Below are 19,646 nucleotides of genomic sequence, written 5' to 3' on the forward strand. Positions count from 1 at the left end.
AGGGGATCAGCATTAGCTTCACCCTTCTATGGTCTGTGTCTAAGTCCGATATAGTGAATTAAAAATAAACAATTATCAATGATTTACTGACCACTGCTGCAGTTTATTTGAGGGCGTGGGAGAAGACATGTTTAACTTGGTCCACAGACTGTAAGCACAATGCCCCACCCCCACTGACAGCAACAGAGCACTGGTCGCCTCTTTCTTCAGTTTTTATTAATATTTAACGTATTGCAGGTCAAAATTGAACCTTACTTGGCACTGGACTTCCTCACTTCAATATATAGACATTTTGGAATAACTTTGGTACTTTAAATAACTTGAACAAGATGAATTAGGCGCATTAATTCAACTTTTCTTTTGCAAGAGAATGATTGTGTTATTTCTTCCTTTAAAAGTTATGACTGTTGGATTCCCAGCCGACCTCAGTCCTTCCCTGGTGCGTCCATGTGTGTTGTTACACAAGGTCAGAGGGGGTCTGATGTGACAACACGTCTGACTGCAGCACAGCTCGTCATGCTCACCCTCAGTGGAGGAGAACAGGAAATGGAAGAATAACTGAGAATGAGTGCCGGAAAGTTTTTTGTTTTTTTTCAAGCCTGCATGATGAGCGTGCCTCGCTGCTGTCGTGTAGCTGAGCTGAACTGCTGCTGCTGCGCTGGAGGGAGACAGGATGACCGAACTGAGGTCCAAGATTTGTACCTGCCATCCTGCGAGTTGTGGTTTGCACTTTTCTTTATTCCTGGCTAAAGGAGTATTCTCAGAGGATTCTTTTTTTTTTTTGATTGTGCAATATCAGAGTTTTCATTCCGCATCCTTCAATTTAAATTTTTTGGGGAGAATCACGAGGTTTTTATGACACAAGAGACAGGGGTTGTGCAAATGGAGGAAATGTAGAAAGCCCAGGCTAAGTATGGACCATGCACATTTTCCTTATTTACCATGTTTACCATTTGAATACAGTATGACTATACAATGATTTTTGGTAAATAATAAGAATAAAGGCTTTAACTTTGTGAAATTAGATTTGTGGATGTGATATTTTGTAAAACATTCAAAGTAAAATGATCATTAAAAAAGCTGATTCTATAAACACAACATAATGTCTAATTTAAAATCATTAGTATACAACTTATTAGTTTAGCAGCAATAACTCCCGAGAACAGGAAACATTCCTATACTTCTAGTGTGCATGGGAGGAGAGAAACTGCATTTTAAGATGAAAGGAACCTTGTAAAACGTTGTGTGTAGCTTCACTTTACAACACACAAACTGTCACTTCCTGTGAGCTGAGCGCACCGCGGCCATGCAGTGCATCTGCAGTTCATTTGAGGACGTGCAACCAGAGAGGGGCTGTGCTGCGGCCAACACTGCACCATGACAGGAAAACAACCTGAGCTGCAGAGAGAGAGACGAGGAAGCTGAGAAGGCACCGATGCTGTAATTGGAGAGTTTGAATTTATGTGTGCCACAACCGTCTCTCACGCATGTGTGCATGCAGCTGTTATTGACTCTTCTTTGCAAACTTCATGTCTGAGTGACTTGATTCAAATGCTGAAGGCAGTGTGACACAAACACTGAAGGGACTTCATGCTATAAGGATACTTGTATAACTGAATGATTTAAAGATAATACAGCGACGTTAACCACGGTGTTGGCCGTGCTATTCTTCAACATCCAGATTAACGACAAGCAACCTCTACGCAGTGAGAAATTGGACGGCACCTAAGACTTTTTCTGGAGGTCACACGAGATCCAACAAAAATCAGACCCCCCTTGACAATAACCCTGTGCAGTCTGCTAAACACATTATAGTTTTTTGTAGTATTTGCAATAAGGTTATGATATTATTAGCACTTATTTTATAGAAGCATTGAGACATGTTTCCTGTGCTTTTGTATTGGCTCCATAATCTCATAACAGTGCACATACGACTTTCACAGTTCAAGTTCCACTCTATCATGGTCTCTATGAGTAAGGGCCAGAGCTTATTATGCAGCCAGTTTCAAGTGACTTTAAATATTCATTAAATGACTTCATGGACGCACTATGTGCTGCATCACAATTACCACTTTGCACGAAAAGCTCAGCCCACGACAATACTGACACCACCAAGTTATTTTAATGGGGATCGTGTGTGACAGATTCAAGAGAGATTCAAGATTCAAGATTTTTTATTGTCAAATGGACAACAATAACATTAAGCAGTTGCTGGCAGTGTAATGCAGTGAAATGAGTCTCCGGCTCTCTTCTAACAATGCTCAAGTAATTACAACCTATACAATGAAATAAGATAGAAATAGTGTAAAATAGAATAAAATGGAATATCAAAATTTAAAATAAGAAAATAATGTATATATATCTAAATATATATAAACAACTGAGGAGAAAATAAAACAACAAAAGTGCAAATATGCAAAGTAACGTATACCACATGTAAGTTCCCCCTTTATGCTCGTTGTGTTATTTTTTTGTACACTTTATAAAATGAAGGACTGGAAATTAACTAAATGATGCACATTTGTATTCAATTTCAACATAATTCTTGTTTTTGAATTCAATTTTATAGCATACTAAATAATAAAATAATGTTGAAATTGCATATTATTATTAAATATGACTTATATAAAAAGTGTTTATTTAAAGTGATACATATCTAAATAAAGTATTTGTCTTGTATAATACATCTAAAAATAAAGTGATTATTTTGTGTGATATATTTGTGAGTAAAGTGTTTGTTTTCTGAAATATATATTTAAATAATATATCCATACAAAATATATTAATAGATCAAGTGTATTTTGTATATTAATAAATAAAGGGTCTTTTGTGTAATATATTTATAAAAAAAGTGTTTATATTGTTAGATATATTTATAAATACTTTTATATTGTGTGAGGTATTTATTGTATATATTATATTTCTTCACCTCTTACATTTTGTCGAAAGGAAATTTGACACCAGTAACACAAAGTAATCGGGACCCCCCTACATCCAACCCCGGATGAGCTCAAATCCACCGACAGCCAATGAGATTGCAGAACCGTTTGAAATGAACGCTGAGCCAGCCAATCGGCGTGCTTCGCGCCTTCCTGCTGACTGGTGGGTTAAACCCAGAAAGGGAGGGAGAAGGAGACCTACGTCAACGTGAGCAGGGACGGTTTTAAAAATTAATAAAGAAGATTTATTAATCCCGCGTGTTTGAAGGAATATCTGATCGCGTCCTCGCACTGGAATTAACCGCCTAACACCAAGGTGAGTGCAGCCGTGCGGGACCTGCTGTGTGCATGATGCGCAGCGGCAAATCGCTTTATGCGCCTCTTTGTTAGGAAAGTGGTGTTTAGCCGAAGCTAACTCAGGCTGCCTGTGTAACGGTGCTGCAGGCTCCGGCTAGTTCCTGGAATCATAACTTGTGTGCTGGCAACGTTTACAACCAGCGTCCTGTGTTTTTTTTAAGTAAAAGGTTCTTGATAGTGCCGCGACGTTTACTACACTGGTGTCCGGGCTATTCTTCAATATCCAGATTAACGCCACGCAACCGTACGCAGTGAAGACATTGTACGGCGCCTACTTAAAGTCTTTATTGGACCGTGTTGCTAACATTAGCACGGTCTGCTCTTTATGCTTTAAATAGGTCTGCCGGTGTAACCTCGCTGAACTCGCTCCTGTTAACTTAGACTTGCCCACCGGTTGAGTGTTTGGTTTCCTCACCAGCGCTGTTTGAACGCATGACGTTTTCCCTCCACGGAGTCCACAACGCAAACTTTAGCCGCATTTCTTTAAAGAACCGGCTCTTACACATCAGAATGGAGTTGTGTGATGAGGAATGAGCTGCAACTCCCAACCAACACATACACTAGTGTGTTAAGCATATATATATATACTTGATGGGTGCTAAAGGTTTATGCTGTGAAGTGGCCGTGCACTGCTCTTTTCCGGGGGCTGGGAAATCAACCAGACGTGCACCTGCAGAGTGGAGCCATTTAGTCCTCGTGTTTGTCTCATTGAATCGAGAATACTGTCAAAATAAAGCTTCGTTTTAATCTGTCATTGTCGGCTTTCGGTTTCCGTCAAACTGACTCAGTGTTGCCCCGTGTGGCTGTTGTGGTAAAAACGCCCACGTAAAGCGACTCTCCCGCCAACCGCCGAGTAGCTGCGGGCCTCCGGCCTCAGGGGGCAGTACTGAGCCCAGCTCCTTTCTGACACGAAGAAGACGGGCTATTAAAAAAAGAAACATGGCCATGCGAAACTGAATTGAGATCTTGGTTTTATCCTAACTATTTCTCCGCACAGTTTTTCGGTTTTACTAGAGAAAAGACTTCCACACTGAGAATTGAATGGTTGGTTTTGTAAATTAACCTTTTAGTTAAGTTCCCCATCCCAAGAACGTTGCATCCCGACGAATTTCTATGGATGCTTCCAGTCGGGAAACACATGTCGACTGAGAAAAAGGAGTCATCACAACACCTAGATTGTCTCATCCAATGTGTGGTCCACAGACCTGGACTGATGGACAGTACACTCACTAACAGAATAGTTGTAATATGGTCTAGTTTACATGGATCTGGCATTTAATCTGAATTAATATATTATTAAAGTTGTTGTTATTTGCGCACCATAGTGAACCACTCAGCCACCATTCATCCCCTGCAATTGTTAAATATTATTGTACATGCCATGAGAACTTCACAGGTTGGCTCCTCTTTTGTGGGAGTTAAACATTTAATCCACGTGTTATTGACATTCCGAAGTGGCTGCATTCTTGATGGACTCAGTCGTAGATTTTAGGGGGGTGGGTGTGGGGGTCGTCTGCCTGGCTTGAGTTAAAAACTCCACCCACGTAGAGCCCGACCCTGTCATCAGCCTGGGACTTGATGGGGAACTCTCATCAGTCACGACTCGACCCTGACTTCCACATCCCATATGGAACTGGGCAGACGAGGCAGGAGAGCAGCGCAGGGACTGACGTTGGGCGTGTCTTACTGAGGTGGTTTTCACTTAGATGTGTTGGATTTTTGTGTTTTTCAGGATTTGATCAATTACCATTGGACTAAGGGTTAACTGCATGTGTTTGATTCCTACTGCCTGTTTGTAGTGAACCTGGTAAGACGATTTTACAATTCCCTGCTGTTATTTAGTGTTTATAAAGGTTTCTAAGAGGGTGATGTAGACGTCGGATTGAATTGTGCACCAGAGTTGTTGTGTTTATTAGCTCAAGTCCTCAAGTGTATCTTTAATGACATTTTTTTAATCTCAATTTCTTTTTAAATAAAGAGTTTAAAAGCACATTCCGAACAACCAATTATAACCTCTAATTATCACCCACACTACCTGGTCTTTACTAAAGCATGTGGCTGTCTTAACCACTGGTCTTTTAATTAAAGCGGCTGATGAGAGGCTGTATATTTAGTGTGTGGCTAAGATATGTTTTGCTATAACCAAAGTTAGTTTTCTTGAGTATGTTGAAGTCTTTGTTTTAATCCATCTAGTAACTGAGTTTTTTGTTAAAGCCTCACTATTCCGACTAGTTTTAGCTTTCATAAAACCCCATTTATATTCAAATGGGGTCAGTGGCAAGATGAGATTGAACAGTGTTTTACAGCAACGGACACATTCATGTGCTTAATTTTTATCTCGGTGAATATGTTTTTTATGAATGAGCTCCAATTAAAACAAAAGTATATCTGCATTGGTTAACTTTACAATCTATGACGTTTCCGCTGTTTTCTGCAGCTTTGAAATATATCATGTTGCTCCACAGATCTTAACTGCTGTTCAGTCATAAAGCTAACCTTTTGATACCACAGCTGTTTGCCCAGCTAAATTTCATAGCCCTCTTCAAAGTGGTTGCCTGAGTTGGCAAACAGCCACAGTCAAGTGTAACAAAACTTTTACAGTAGCTGCTCTAAAAACCCTTGGTTGTCGGCTGTGACTTGAATGGCTCTTTCAGGCAGACAGCTTTGGGTAAACCAAGCAGGGACAGACCTGTCAGCAGTTCTGCAGTAGTGTGCTGGTTTTCTAGACACTGAGCCTCCCTAGTCCCTAATGTTCCACAATGCTGACCTTGCCTGGCCCACCTCATTGTTTCCAGCGGTGCATAGTACGAGGATTTAGTCATTCTAAAGTGTGAGGTTGACCGGTATTGAAGTAGTTAACCAAGAGGCCGCTCGTTTGATCAGGTGTATAAACACAGACACGGTTTTTAAACGTGACGATAAACAGAACAGACGGTGGTGTGATGAAGCAATGATTTAAATTTAGAGTTAATATTTCTAGTTTAATTAACATTCCTTTACTTGAATGGATCCAAAGCAGATGAAGTGAAAGAAACGTGACTCTTTTGTATAGCTAATGCTCTCTACTGTTAGGAGTGTAAACTGTGTGGTCAATACAGAATATATTCCATAATATGACATTTAGGAACTAATATGACTTCAGAGCTTTAAGAGCAAAACAATTTACATCATATTAAAAGCTTCACAACAGCCTGTGTGCATAGAACAATCACAATGAATAAAATCGTAAAAAAAATTGATATAGCTCATGTATCCTTAACCCTGATATGAACAGTAAACCAAAATCAGCTAAGAAGATTCACACAATGTTTATTTATTCTTTTTAGTTCAGAAATTCCCTCCTAGATTCTGATCTTGACTGGTTGTAGCTGTTTGTTATGTTATGATGATAATCGTTTCTGGTCTTGTTGTGATCAAAATAGGAATTTGGTGTTATCGTATCTTTTTTAGCTCAGGAGCATCTTTGCAGCTCAAACTGTAATCTGGATGTGCTCGCTGAAAGAGCTTGTTTTCGTTGCGATACATTTTCGGCAGGTAGAATTCCTTGCTTGTTCATTGTTCGTATTTTTATCAGGAGCTGGATTATCTTCAGAGGTCTCTATACAAACATATTTCCATACTAATATCTTTTATCTCCTTTTATACTGGGTTTCTCTTCCTGCCTGTTTTTTCGTCCATCATGTCTCGTCTGTCTACTGTCTGTCTACTCTGGTGTCTTGGTGTTTCTGTATTTACTGCCCTCTCTATCACCGTCCTAAAACTTTCTCTCACTCGTTATCTGTTTGGGTCTCACCTTCCCAGGTCAATGAGGATGCCTAGTGTGAAGTATCAGAGAGGGGACAAGGTGATGGGCCGCTGGCCTGGCAGCAGCCTGTACTATGAGGTGAAGGTCCAAGGGTTTGACATCACAAGTCAGCTCTACACTGTCATCTACAAGGACGGCACAGAGCTGGAGCTGAAGGAGCCAGACATCAAGGTAGAAACAGTGACACAGACATGTTTACTTGCTCTTTTCAAAGTCTTGCTTTAAACATTTTTGTTGTGCAGTGTCTTGGTTAAAATATTTGTATGTGTGTTGGGGTTAACTCTCGAGGTTCTCCTTGGTTAAAATGTAGTGTAGACTTGAACCAGATTAATTTAATCATTTTATATAAGTTAGTTTCAAGATGATAAGATGGAAGGTAAATGATTTGAGTGATATTAGTGGAAGTTGCTCAGTCTTTTGATCAGTAGTTCAGACTGTAGAGACTCACAGAATGTGATATTACCTATTTAAGTCTATAGAACTATATGGCATATGCTATGTATATATATTCTTTTTTCAGTCTCTCTTTTCAAAATAATAAAATGAATAAATTGTTTTCCTGTCATTACAAAGGCCACATGGCAGTCATACTGTTTATGAACAATGCTCAAACCATTAAGTATTACTTTGAAAATAGAACAAAGTTCAGTTCTTGACCATTAATAAATATGGATATAATTACTTGGAGACACAAGCTTTACCAATGTTTATTAACGGCTCCTCATCAATCACTTGTTTTCTTTCAGAGCTTTTCTGGCTTCCAGACTCGCTCCCGCTCCCGCTCCCGCTCTCGATCCCCAGGCCGTCGTCGCAGCCGCTCCCGCTCCCCAGGAAGGACTACTCGACGCTCATCCTCTCGCACAGCAGCTGTCGCTGCCGCAGCAGTAACAGAGAGTTCGCTGTCCTCCAATAAGGACACAAAGATGGAAGTCAGGCTGGGCCCACTGGTAATTCCTACTTCTCATTCTCTTATTACAGCACTGATATTGATAGAAGAGCTCATGTCATCAGAAAGAGCATTTGTTTTTAGGGACCTAGGGAGAACACTTACTCTCTTCAAGCATCAGACATACAAGTGAAAGAGTACAATCCCACTGTAGTGTTATACAATATCGCTTGATCTTGGTTTGTTGTGGCTATATAAGGTCCTGTGCAGTGTCCACTGCAAGAGGGACTATATGACATATAGATATAGGTTCTTGATCTGAAAGACAGCACTGTAGATGAGATATATCATATGATTCCATGTTAAAAGTTGAATTTGTGCAGTATATATATTTCAAGAAGCTGCACTAATGAAAACGGGGCAAAATATAATTTTGGTCAATAGCAATATAACATATAATATAATGCTTAAGTGAGTATGTACGATAATTGTTTTGCTGTTTGGCAAGTGTTTGTCCTTACTGGTCTACAAAGAGTTTTAAATCATCAGCGCGGGTCTTCAAACTTAAAAGAGATAATGATACGACATTTAGCTTTTATCTTAGAATTGTCGGGCATGAGCCTGATCAGCGTCAGTTTTTCTATCGCATCAGTGCGTTTTCATTGTGGGGAAACGTCAGGTTCTGTTCAGATTTTGAGCACAACAGTGTCACGTACCCTGGGTCTGGTCCTAACGTTGTGCTTTATCCCCCCCTTCCCTCTTTGTCTCCATCTCCATCACTCTCCCCTCATTGATTTGCAGCAACAGACAATGGCCGCTGAGAACAATAGCAACAATAAACATGAGGAGAATGACATGGCTAACAAAGTAAATGAGGTGAGTCCCGTTTTGTATTTAGAAATCTCTTCATGTATTTGGAGCTCCTGATAGTTTTAACTCCTTAACTTTTCAAACTTGGCACTTCTCTTGAGCTGAAATGTGTTTTACAAAATAAGTCGACAGTAAAACAACAAAATAATATGCATTAAAGGCAATGCAGGCCTTTCATTATTGAATAGGCTTTGAGGCAGGCTAGAGCCATTGGAATGTCATGAACTGCACATGTGGGGGGCACTGTGTTGTGTGTGTGTGCGTGTGCATACGTGTTTTTCCAACTGAGAGGTTCACCTCCCAAGATTGTGCTTACTTGGTCAGTCACATGATATTCAATCATGTGCAGCCTCTTTACTCTCCCAGCTTTTGTAATTTTCTAGACATCTAGGGAGCAGGGGCGACTGACAGGAAAAGTTTAACTAACTCAGATCCCACAGAGCTGAGAATGTGTAAGGGAGGGAAGTTTCCCGTTGGTTTTGTTTTCTTATCATTCTTCACGATTTGACACAAGATCAGTTTCCACAGAATTTATTCATTCTCATGGGCATTAAGTTCACTCTCAAGCACAACAGATTCTGAGGTATGCAGACTCAAGAGTGATAACAGCATTGCGTGCCACAACCGCAGCCAAAACTATGAGGTCTGACTGTCTACATGGACAGTAGAAAGATAGCACTGCACACACCAAGTTGGAGATATATTTTATTATTATGAGAACCCCCAAAAATTGCCTCTTGAAAAACTGTCCCGGGATTAATTGGAGTACGGCAGGCCACCACAATCTAGACCAGGGTTGTCCAAACTATGGTTCGGACTAGGGCTGAACGATTTGGGGAAATAATCTAATTGCGATTTAAATATGACACAAGATACATTTACTGTACAATATTCTTTCCCACATTTTTATTTTACTGCTCCTTACAGCAACAAGAAAAACAAATCAGTGTGCATTTAAGTAATTTAATCAAAGTCATTGTTTGTATAAACACAAGGATTGCACTTTTTTTTTTTATTGTAGGTGTCTTACTGCTCCCCAGTCAGTCACATTTCCAGTGTTGGGAAGGATACTTTGAAAACGTATTCCGTTACAGAATACATGCCCAACCAATTTGAGTAACGTATTCTGAATACTTGGATTACTTCCACATTGAATTCATTTTTATAAGTGTTGGAAAGCGGCGTTTGTTATAGTCAGTGGAGCAGAAGCAGTTTAAGCTCTGTGTCCGCGGATGCGGCGGGCCAGCTGGATGCGCTGGAAGGGCAGCTTGCGGATCAGCAGCTCCATAGTTTCCCGTTCATGTCCGGGTGGTCGTGCAGCGGTATGGAGGCGCCGGGCCTCAGCAGGAACACCCCCATGCTGAACACCTCCGTCTCGCAGATGTGCATGTATGTGACCGGGGGGCGCTGGAGCCCCGCCGCCCCGGAGCACGGCTTGCTTTTCCGCGGAGTGATTGTCAGGTCCGCCGCCCGCACCGCCGTCAGCAGCGGCATGAGCTTGCTCTGTGAGTCCGCCACGTCGGCCGAAGACTTTAGAACCCTGTAGGTGATGCAGGCTTGCATCGCTATCTTCTGGATCAGAGGAGTTTTGTGGTCCCGTGGCACTCTTGCTGCGGGTGAGGACAGCAGCCCAGTGCCCTACTCTCTTTCGCATGTTTTAATCGCGCACGCTGCGATTAGAAAATCGCGTTTTATCAAATCGCGATTTTATCGCAAATGCAATTAATCGTTCAGCCCTAGTTCAGACCCCTGAACTGCGGCCCGCCATCCATTTTAAATTGGCCCGCATAAAAAAAAATTAAACAATTTTTTTTTAACTGTTTCCTATTTTCAGTGTGATTTTGAAAAACAATTGGCTCAACTAAAATCTCTATTTAATATCATTACGGACCAAACACAGTAAACTCTCCATGCACCTGTGCTCAGGGCATCCTGACAATAGCATACCTAGAATCTGTTTATTTTACATTTGACATTACCAATTTTGTACTTGATCCTCAGACCTTTATCAGGTTAAGTTCACTTAGGTAAAATATTAAAATTCAATATCTATTAAGTTAAGGAGATTTCCTTGCGTCAAATTATACAAATTTTACACGCACATGAAAAAAGAACAAAAGCGGGAAACTTCAAGGAGACCTCTCACTTGGTGCATTATTGAAAATAACGAGGTAGGCCTTTCATGGTAACGATTTGTTTGGATGATATATTGTTGGAGAAATTATTCCGATAAATTCTGTTATTGTCCTCATTGTAAAACCATTTTATACCACTGATAAGATGATTATATAATGGCATAATAAGATACAGTACATCCTTTCAAAGAGCAATGAACTTCTAATTCTTAAGACTATTCAGTCTGACATTTGAATTAGAATTAATAGTATTAAAATATCCTAAATAAATAAAATAAAACCAAACACAACCGAAAGAATACATAAATGGACTCTGGCTCTGTCAACAAAGTTTGCGCCTGAACAAATATTTAACATTTGGCACAGAATACGTGTAACTAGCTCAGTAAACAGGTTGGGATGGTTGTGATTTAGATGAGCTTTTTTTGTTTTTTATTGTATTGTCTCAGTATTCCAGTGTTTCCTCGAGGGTTGTGTTTGCGTGTGTGTCTGCTCATCTCTATTGCTCTTCTCACACAAACTGACATATTTATACAGTTATTATTCAATGCTGTTAGATCATGATTCCAAATCAAACAACACAATGTTAACTTCTCTGCAGCTCAGGTCATATACATAGATAATAACTATAATTAGTTTAGCTGTTTTTATTTAAAGTGAGCACAGGGCAGCAGTGTGGAGGGAGCACACCCGGACAGGAGACTGTGACACGGTGCAAACCAACCGGTTCTTCTGTTCTGATCCTGAAGCAGTAGTGCTGATGGTTTTGCTATGGCAGTCGTTCACGTGGACAAGCTCCCCTCTCTTATCTCTTCTTCCCTGTCTGTTTGTCTGTCTGTGTTTGAGTAAGTGGGCACTGCTGGCCTGGGGCCTGGGTGTGTGCAAGTTTAAACTTTTACTCACCCCGAGACTCAGAGGAGAGCAGATGTTTGGTGCACCAGTGTGACCAAAGAACTTTTTTTAGTCGAACTTTACAAATTTTTGCTCGCACTCTGGAGCCCTGGCATGAGAAAGCTGTGGAAAAACCTTCTTTGAAATTTTTCGTTTCTAACAATCTAAAATCCTGAATAAACCTAAATGTTTCTTCAGAAGGCCGAGGCAGAGATGGAGGCTGAGTCTGAGAGGAACCAGGGCCGTTACAATCTGCGCCGCAGGAAAGATGATGGAGGAGCTAAAGCGGCCGCAGTCTTGGCAGAGCAGCAGGAGAAGGAGGTCATCAAGGAGGCTGCACCTCCTGTTGCCACCCTCGCCACCCCACTGGACTTTGGAGGAAAGATAGGTAGGGTACAAAATTAAAAGGAGGTTTAGTTTCGCAATCTGAGATTGTAAAAGTGTATTGCTGTTAAACACAACAAACTAAATAAGTTACATTTAATTAATTTATTTTCCTCTTTTTTTTCTTATCCATGGGAGAATTGGACAAACCTAAGATGTTATAGTGCTGTATTAAATTATTAATAAACTGCACAGCTTATTGATTTATAAAAACAATGGATTACTGCCATGTATTTTGGTGATAATAACAGTTTTCTGTGTATAATCACTGTGTGTGTTTTTCCATATGATGGTAGTTTAGCTGGACATGCAGAAAGTCAATGATAAAAGTGAGTTTTTTGTATTCCTCCAGGAGCATATTTGTGGCTACTCTTTCTACCGTCCTGGGTTCTCTTCCTGGTGTTCCAAGTTAACCTGGAGGACCCCAGCTTGCTCAACTTCCCCCCACCACTGCCCCCTCTTGAAGCCTTTTGGGATGTCAAGGCCCTTGGCTTTGTAATCCTCTGGATCCTGTTCCAGGCCCTGCTCTATGTCCTACCTATTGGAAAGGTGTGTGAGAAGAGCTGTCATCACTACACACAAGTGTGTAACATCAACAGTGCAGTTTTTTCTTTTGCACATTCAAATTGTCCATTTCCTTTTGTCCATAAGGTTAGGTAGTCTGCATGGACCCTTTGCATGTTTCCACGTTAAACCACACATTTCTATAAGCGCAGACTGCTGTATGTAGGGCTGTCGGTTTAAAAGCAAAAAAAGTTTGAATGAATTTGACATGACACTCAAGAATATATTCTAATTCATCTTGCATGGTACAAAGAGAACCGCGTCACCTGTGATTGTTATTTTGCAATCTACGGTTTCAAACCCAAAACCTTTCCAGATGCTTTGGTGCCATCATCCTCTACATACCAACACATCGTAACATCACTGTATCATTTTAGTGATGGCTCCAGAGGACATGCAATAAGTCAAGGTGACAGTGATCGTCCTCTGCTGGATCATGAGACAAACCACTTCAGACGGTCTGATGCGCTTCTAGACTGTATGTTTTAAATTTGAACTGGTCATTGCAGGTCCGAAATGATAAATGATTCTTTATAATCTGTTGGGACAGGCCTACCAGTATGTGTATGTTTGTTGTGTTCAATTCCCGTTGGTCCTATTCTTATGAAGCAGTTGCACACACCACGTGTTCACATATGCATCACCTTGTTTGTAGAATGAATAGAAGCGTGTGGTCCACATTTGTTATAATCGAAGCAGAAACTATGAACTGGCCTTAGGCAAGGTGGTAGCTGAGCAGCTCTATGTAGTCACTATGTACTACTTTGTGTGACCATACAGGAAACACACATGAACTGGCGCATGACTTCTTCAATTAAGTTGCTCTGGCATGAGGCACCAATTTGATTATTGATCAGGAAAAAGCAAGGTCTTTGTTCTCTGTCATGTCTTCCTCTAAATGAGATTAGTCTGTGTTAATCTAAATTATAAATCCCTTACACCCATTTCTTGTTTTGAGTTTCAGTTAAAGTTTTACTTGCTTAGATTAAAAGTTGATAAAATAAAAAAACTTGAATGAAATGAATTTCAGTGAAGCTTGGGAACTGACTGCTTACATATGACTTCAAGATGAAATCCAGAGTGACAGTTTCCCACTTCAGACAACTAGATGTTGTTTGAGTTCAGACATAGAAATACTCTGATATGGTTTCAATGAGGAACGGGTAATATCACATACATGCCCACTCGCGCTCTTTGAATTCTACAGAAGATGACCATCTCTGTTCACACAGGCTCAGTCAGACATTCCACAGACTTCTATGAAGCTGGCAGAGTTAACAGTTTAATATCCAGTTAGACATTTATGTTCACACATACAGCTCCTCCTGGTAACATGCGAGAAAGTTGAAGTTGCAGTTCATGTATGAAAGCAGCATGACTGCCATCGACCAACTGTGAATGGATCCCGTGGAGCTCTGGCATTTGCACCTTCTGTGAGCTAAAATGTCAAAATGGAGTGGGTCCATATCCAGTGGGTGTGATCGCGCTTGTGATTTCCTGTAAGTGAGTGACCCTCACATGATGAAAATACATGTTGTCATCTAAATAAATGTTGTCATCTGTTAATGTCATTATATTCTTCCTGTCTGTCTCTAGCTGAGCGAGGGAATGCCACTGAGGTCTGGGGAGAGGCTGAAGTACAGAACCAATGGTGAGGCTGTGTGAACCAATGCTGCCATCTGAGTAGATATTTAGTCTCTATGTTGTGTTCATTTAACTTAAAGCTGTTTTAGTTTAACTTCCACACTGTATTCCCTACAGTTCTCCATGTTTATGTCTAACCTGCTCTGTTTGCTAACAGGTTTCTTTGCCATCATGGTGAGTGCCGTAGCCGTGGCAGTAGCTGTGCACCAGGGTGTTGACCTCATCTACATCCACAGCCACTTCCTGCAGCTCGCCGTGGCTTCATTCCTGATCTCCGTCCTGCTCAGCGTCTATCTGTATGCCCGCTCACGCTACGCTGCTCCTGAGCAGCTGGCACAGGGGGGAAACTCTGGTAAGCAGAAACATCCAGAGTAAACGCCTCACAAATCAGAATCATGCTGTTTTATTTCTATTTTGAATTGTCTGCTTTGAATTTGCACACTCAAATTCCTCCCCCCTGTCCATGTATTCCGTCCCCAGGCAATGTAGTTTATGACTTTTTCAAAGGACATGAGCTCAACCCTCGCATCAAAGACTTTGATCTGAAATTCTTCTGTGAGATGCGTCCTGGACTGATCGGCTGGGTGAGTTGTTATATTTGCATGTATGTGCGGAATGACAGTATCAGCAAATACTATTATGGAAAAGCTATGACCACTTATGATCGCATCTCACTTTTCCGCTCTGTGTGCAAATTTACACATTTGTTTCCATGAAGACCAAATTATGTTGTTTTTACTCAGTCTATGTGTGTGGATGTGTGTGTCAGTGAGAGATTCTAGAGGATACAGCAAATCAAAATGAAATCCCCCAACACTATAACACACTGTTTAAAAAAAAAAAATCAGCCAAAATGTACATTTTAACATGTTAACAGTAGAGTTGTTGAAAATGCGACCTTCTGCGTTTTTTAGAGACCTAGTCATATTCAACACACATTACTTTGTAACCTCAGACACGTTGCATGGCCGCACTGATCACCCTTAGCATGACCAATTGAGGAAGCTTCTGTTCTTCTTTATGCACTGGTTGTTTTACTGTTCATCAGCATCTCCACAAATTGCCACAGATCACTCAGGATGATTAGGAAGTGATGACAATGATGCATTTCTTGTGTCTCTGGTTGTTTTCAGTGTTTGATCAACTTTGCGCTGGCTCTGGCTGAGATGAAGCTGCACCATCTGGATGCTCCATCGTACAGCATGATCCTCGTCAATGTCTTCCAGCTGCTCTATGTGGTGGACGGCCTCTGGAATGAGGTAAGCCTGACAAAACGTGATCTTTATTTAGTAAAACATTGAAAATGACCTGAGCAGTCAGGTAAACATCCTATAAAGGACCTTACTGCATAAAACCACATGTGTTCAGACCTAATGAATAATGGCTGATGTGTCTGTCCTTCCCAGGAGGCCATCCTGACCACCATGGACTTGATGCATGATGGCTTTGGCTTCATGTTGGCTTTTGGTGATCTGGTATGGGTTCCCTTTACTTACACTCTGCAGGCTTATTACCTGGTCAGCCACCCCAACTCACTGAGCCTCCCAGTAGTTGGAGCCATCGTCACACTCAAACGTGAGTAGGAGCTGAGCATCGAACTCAGTTTACTGTTTGTCTGACTTCAGGATTTACATTATTGGCGTCTCAAAGCTCTGTTGACTTGTTGTCATTGCTGTTGCTTTATCTTTATATTTTGCACAGATATTGTAATTTAATGATCTCATAGAAATGTAAGCTAAAGATTATTAAGATATAAATAATTCTGTGGTCAGGGCCTACATTTTTCTCATTTCAAAAGTAGAGAGGATGTATATTTATCCCCTTGGTTGTGTGGTTTTGCTAACATTTTCTCTTGGTCTCCCACTCTTTCAGTCCTTGGCTTCTACATCTTCAGGAAATCCAACTCTGAGAAGAACGCCTTCAGGAGAGACCCATCAGACCCCCAACTGTCCCGTAAGTTGTTCTGCAGGTGTCTTCTTGGTCCTGGGATGAGATGTTTTTTCTCCTCTACTTTTCTTCTAAATAAATCTGGTGAAACAATCATTAGAGTCACTGATGTCCGATATCTCTATTCGTCTCAATCACAGTCACTTGCATGGAAATAATAGAGTTCTCAACAGTGGTTGAAACGAGATACAGTGTGTTTTTAATGGACAAAAACTTTTTAAGCCTGAATCATATATAAATTCAGTATTTATAATAGCATTCGCATTTTCAAAAACCTGACGTGTTTATAATTTCAGCATGAAACACTCAAAATATATAATCAACAACAAATATCATATAAAATTGCACAACAAATACTGTGAATAACAGTTGTACTTTTACCGACTCTAACTTCTCGTCTTTCTCGTGTCTCCAGATCTGAAAACGATCCCCACAGCGACAGGGAAGAGTCTCCTGGTCTCTGGATGGTGGGGTGTGGTGCGTCACCCGAACTACCTGGGAGACCTGATGATGGCTCTGGCCTGGTCCCTGCCCTGTGGTGAGTCGGAGCTTTGAGATAAAATATGAACTGAAACGTTGTAAAGGGCAGCTTTTAACTACAACTGGTATTTTAATAACAAAACTGTTCAGGATCCAAGAGTCAGATCATCTTCACTTTCCCTTCCTGATGTTCACTGGTCTAAAATGTATAAACAAAGTTAAACAGACTAGATTAGTGTGGACAGATGAGAGAAAAATGTACATACAGGTTCATTTCTCTATTCTGTCCTCTGTCTCAGGCTTCAGCCACCTCCTGCCGTGGTACTACATGATCTACTTCATCATACTGCTTGTTCATCGAGACTCCCGTGACATGAGGGACTGCAGGAGGAAGTACGGCTCAGCATGGGACGAGTACTGCCGGACTGTTCGCTACCGGATCATTCCCCGCGTCTACTGAGGAGCCTGAAGCTGGACACTCGAGCCGAGGCCTTTCTTTAAACCAATATTTGAAGGCTCGCCAAAAAAAATCCAAATATGAATGAACTAATTGACTTTTTAGATTTAATTTTTTTTAAACAGAGAATTTTTCTAAATCTTTCTGGACTGAGAAGGCCACAGTATATTGAAGTTTTACGTGGAAGAAGAAGACTCATTGGTTTTTTTAACTGTTTGAAGAATTTACTTTCTTAATAGAAAATACCTAAAAAATATATATATTACTTTAAAATCTTGCAAAATGGTGGGAAAAAGAAAAATGCCTCTGCTAGGAATGTATTGTTAGGATGTATATATTTGTATATACACTGTTGTTTTAATACTTGGGAGAATAACACACCAACTGCATACTTATACTGGTAGGTTTTAAGTTTTACGCTTTGTTCTGATATTCAAAATGAAAGCATCATCTTTGCTTTTATGAACAATGTTGAATACCCTCCTATAATTTTAAAGCTTTTGTATATTGTCATGGGTGTTATGAAAATACAACCTTTTTTAATTATCTGTAAATTGGATCCAGTGACTAAATATAAAGATGAACGACTTGTCTCCACCTCCTCCCACGCTTTAAAATAGGAAGCCCAAATAGTATAGCAACCATGAGCAGTGATCATGAAGCATCAAATGAACATTCAAAACAAAACTCATAGGAATCACCAGTGTGACAGAAACATCTTTGAGAAAACTTTATTTGAAGTTTCTTTTCAGTTTAGTCTATTTTGCTTTTGCCAATGTGGAGGTTTATGACACGTAATGTAGCTAGCCACCAGAGGGCGGCCCAGTTGCATACGGCTTCACTTTTTGAGGAGCTGTCATGTCGGCCATCTTTGTATAGTCACTGGTTGGAACTAGGATCATGTTTCTCAGGACCCAGAACTTGTTTAAGAAAGTTGAACTAGGAAAGTTTTGGCATGATCGTTTTGTTCTGTATAGTTTTTTCGAGTAGCTTTGACTCCAGAGTGTAAAATGTTTGAATTATGGGGTCTCAGGAAAAAAAAATGCACTAATGCGCGTAGGCATTGTTTTTCTTTTTTATCAGTGCTTCCAAAGTGTATTTGATTTGGGCTTTGCTACCTCAGGTTCCCTCAGTCTCCAGCTCTCCCTCATCTGCCCTCTGGGGGGCAGTGTGTGTAATTAAGAGTGACATATCTGCTGAACAGAGGAAAAATATCACAGATGTGTCCCGTTTTTATTATGAAATTCCAAAATACTTTTGTTTTTGTCTCATTACTTCCTGCGTTTATGTAGCATTGATGAACATCTGTATTTCTTTCCTGCTAGTTTCTGGAGCTTCATGAACTGTTCGTCTTCCAACCACTGCCACGTGAATTTGGTTGTGACCCGTTTCGGCTCCAACTAGCTAGGCTATATTTAGACTGTGACAATATGCAGTGCTGTGAACTGTTAACATTATAACCTGTGCATGTGCAAACCCCAAACAAAGTATTTTTAAGCCCTTGCAGCTGTAGATACAAAAGTAGCACTTCATGAACTACTCTTGGGTAGTATTTTTTTTATGCTGTGCTGACTGAATACCCTGTAAATATATATTTTTAAATCATGTTATTTTGAGTTAAAGAGTTGAAAGTAGTGATGTTTCTCAGTAGATATTTAATGTTGCTTTTCTTTAGTTACTTATAAATTTGACCACTATAGTTATGTTGACACATAGAATTGCCACGTTTCTGGGCATTTCTTCAAAATGTATTTACAAAAAAACAAGTTGTTTAATGGTCAACACCTTCCTGGCCTGAGTAAAAGGAGTTGAATACTCCAGATACCTCCACGCTCTAGAGCCCAGGACAAATTATGGTGATTGTCTTCTTCATGTTATGGAGGTAAAGCTACCTGCCCTGGTTTGGTCTGAGTAGAGACCAGGATGTATTGTAATATTTGACACCGGGGAATGAGAAGTGAAGCTCAGTGAAGATCAATCTAAATGCCCATCTGTACAAATGTTGCAGCATAAAATAAAGATTTACAGTATTTCCTCTTTTTTCTCTTTCTGTCTGTTGCTTTAGTTCCTGTGTAGGTTAACAAAGTCACCTCTGGTTCCACTCTGATGACAATCAAGTTGCTTTAGAAAATAAGAGATTGGAAGATCTGTTCCATCAGTGGCTTCCTCTGGAAGAACAGCCTGAGCCCATTTAACGTTCACTCTCGGACATAGCAGGTCAGTTAAATGTGAGGCCACAGCTGAGAATGTCTTACAGAATCCTCTACAATTACCAACCGTGGCTAAA

General features: G+C 40.4%; 1 protein-coding gene across 3 annotated transcripts; it reads left to right on the forward strand.

Annotated features, from left to right (window-relative positions):
• Positions 1-3,126: 3,126 nt before the first annotated feature.
• lbr (lamin B receptor) lies at positions 3,127-19,398 on the forward strand. Of its 3 annotated transcripts, XM_062410838.1 has the most exons (15): positions 3,127-3,255; positions 5,029-5,103; positions 7,098-7,272; positions 7,848-8,048; positions 8,789-8,863; positions 12,082-12,271; positions 12,620-12,849; positions 14,428-14,482; positions 14,633-14,827; positions 14,956-15,059; positions 15,609-15,734; positions 15,882-16,050; positions 16,348-16,428; positions 16,838-16,960; positions 17,202-19,398. In XM_062410838.1, exons 3-15 carry the CDS (start codon positions 7,102-7,104, stop codon positions 17,360-17,362), a joined length of 1,881 nt encoding a protein of 626 aa, XP_062266822.1. In that variant the 5' UTR covers positions 3,127-3,255; positions 5,029-5,103; positions 7,098-7,101; the 3' UTR covers positions 17,363-19,398. The 3 variants fall into 3 exon arrangements, with proteins under 3 accessions (XP_062266822.1, XP_062266821.1, XP_062266824.1); XM_062410837.1 differs by lacking the exon at positions 5,029-5,103; XM_062410840.1 differs by lacking the exon at positions 5,029-5,103 and having other exon boundaries at positions 12,620-12,816.
• The last annotated feature ends 248 nt before the right edge of the window (positions 19,399-19,646 follow it).

The sequence above is a fragment of the Platichthys flesus genome, chromosome 18, assembly GCF_949316205.1.
Source record: "Platichthys flesus chromosome 18, fPlaFle2.1, whole genome shotgun sequence".
Taxonomy (NCBI): domain Eukaryota; kingdom Metazoa; phylum Chordata; class Actinopteri; order Pleuronectiformes; family Pleuronectidae; genus Platichthys; species Platichthys flesus.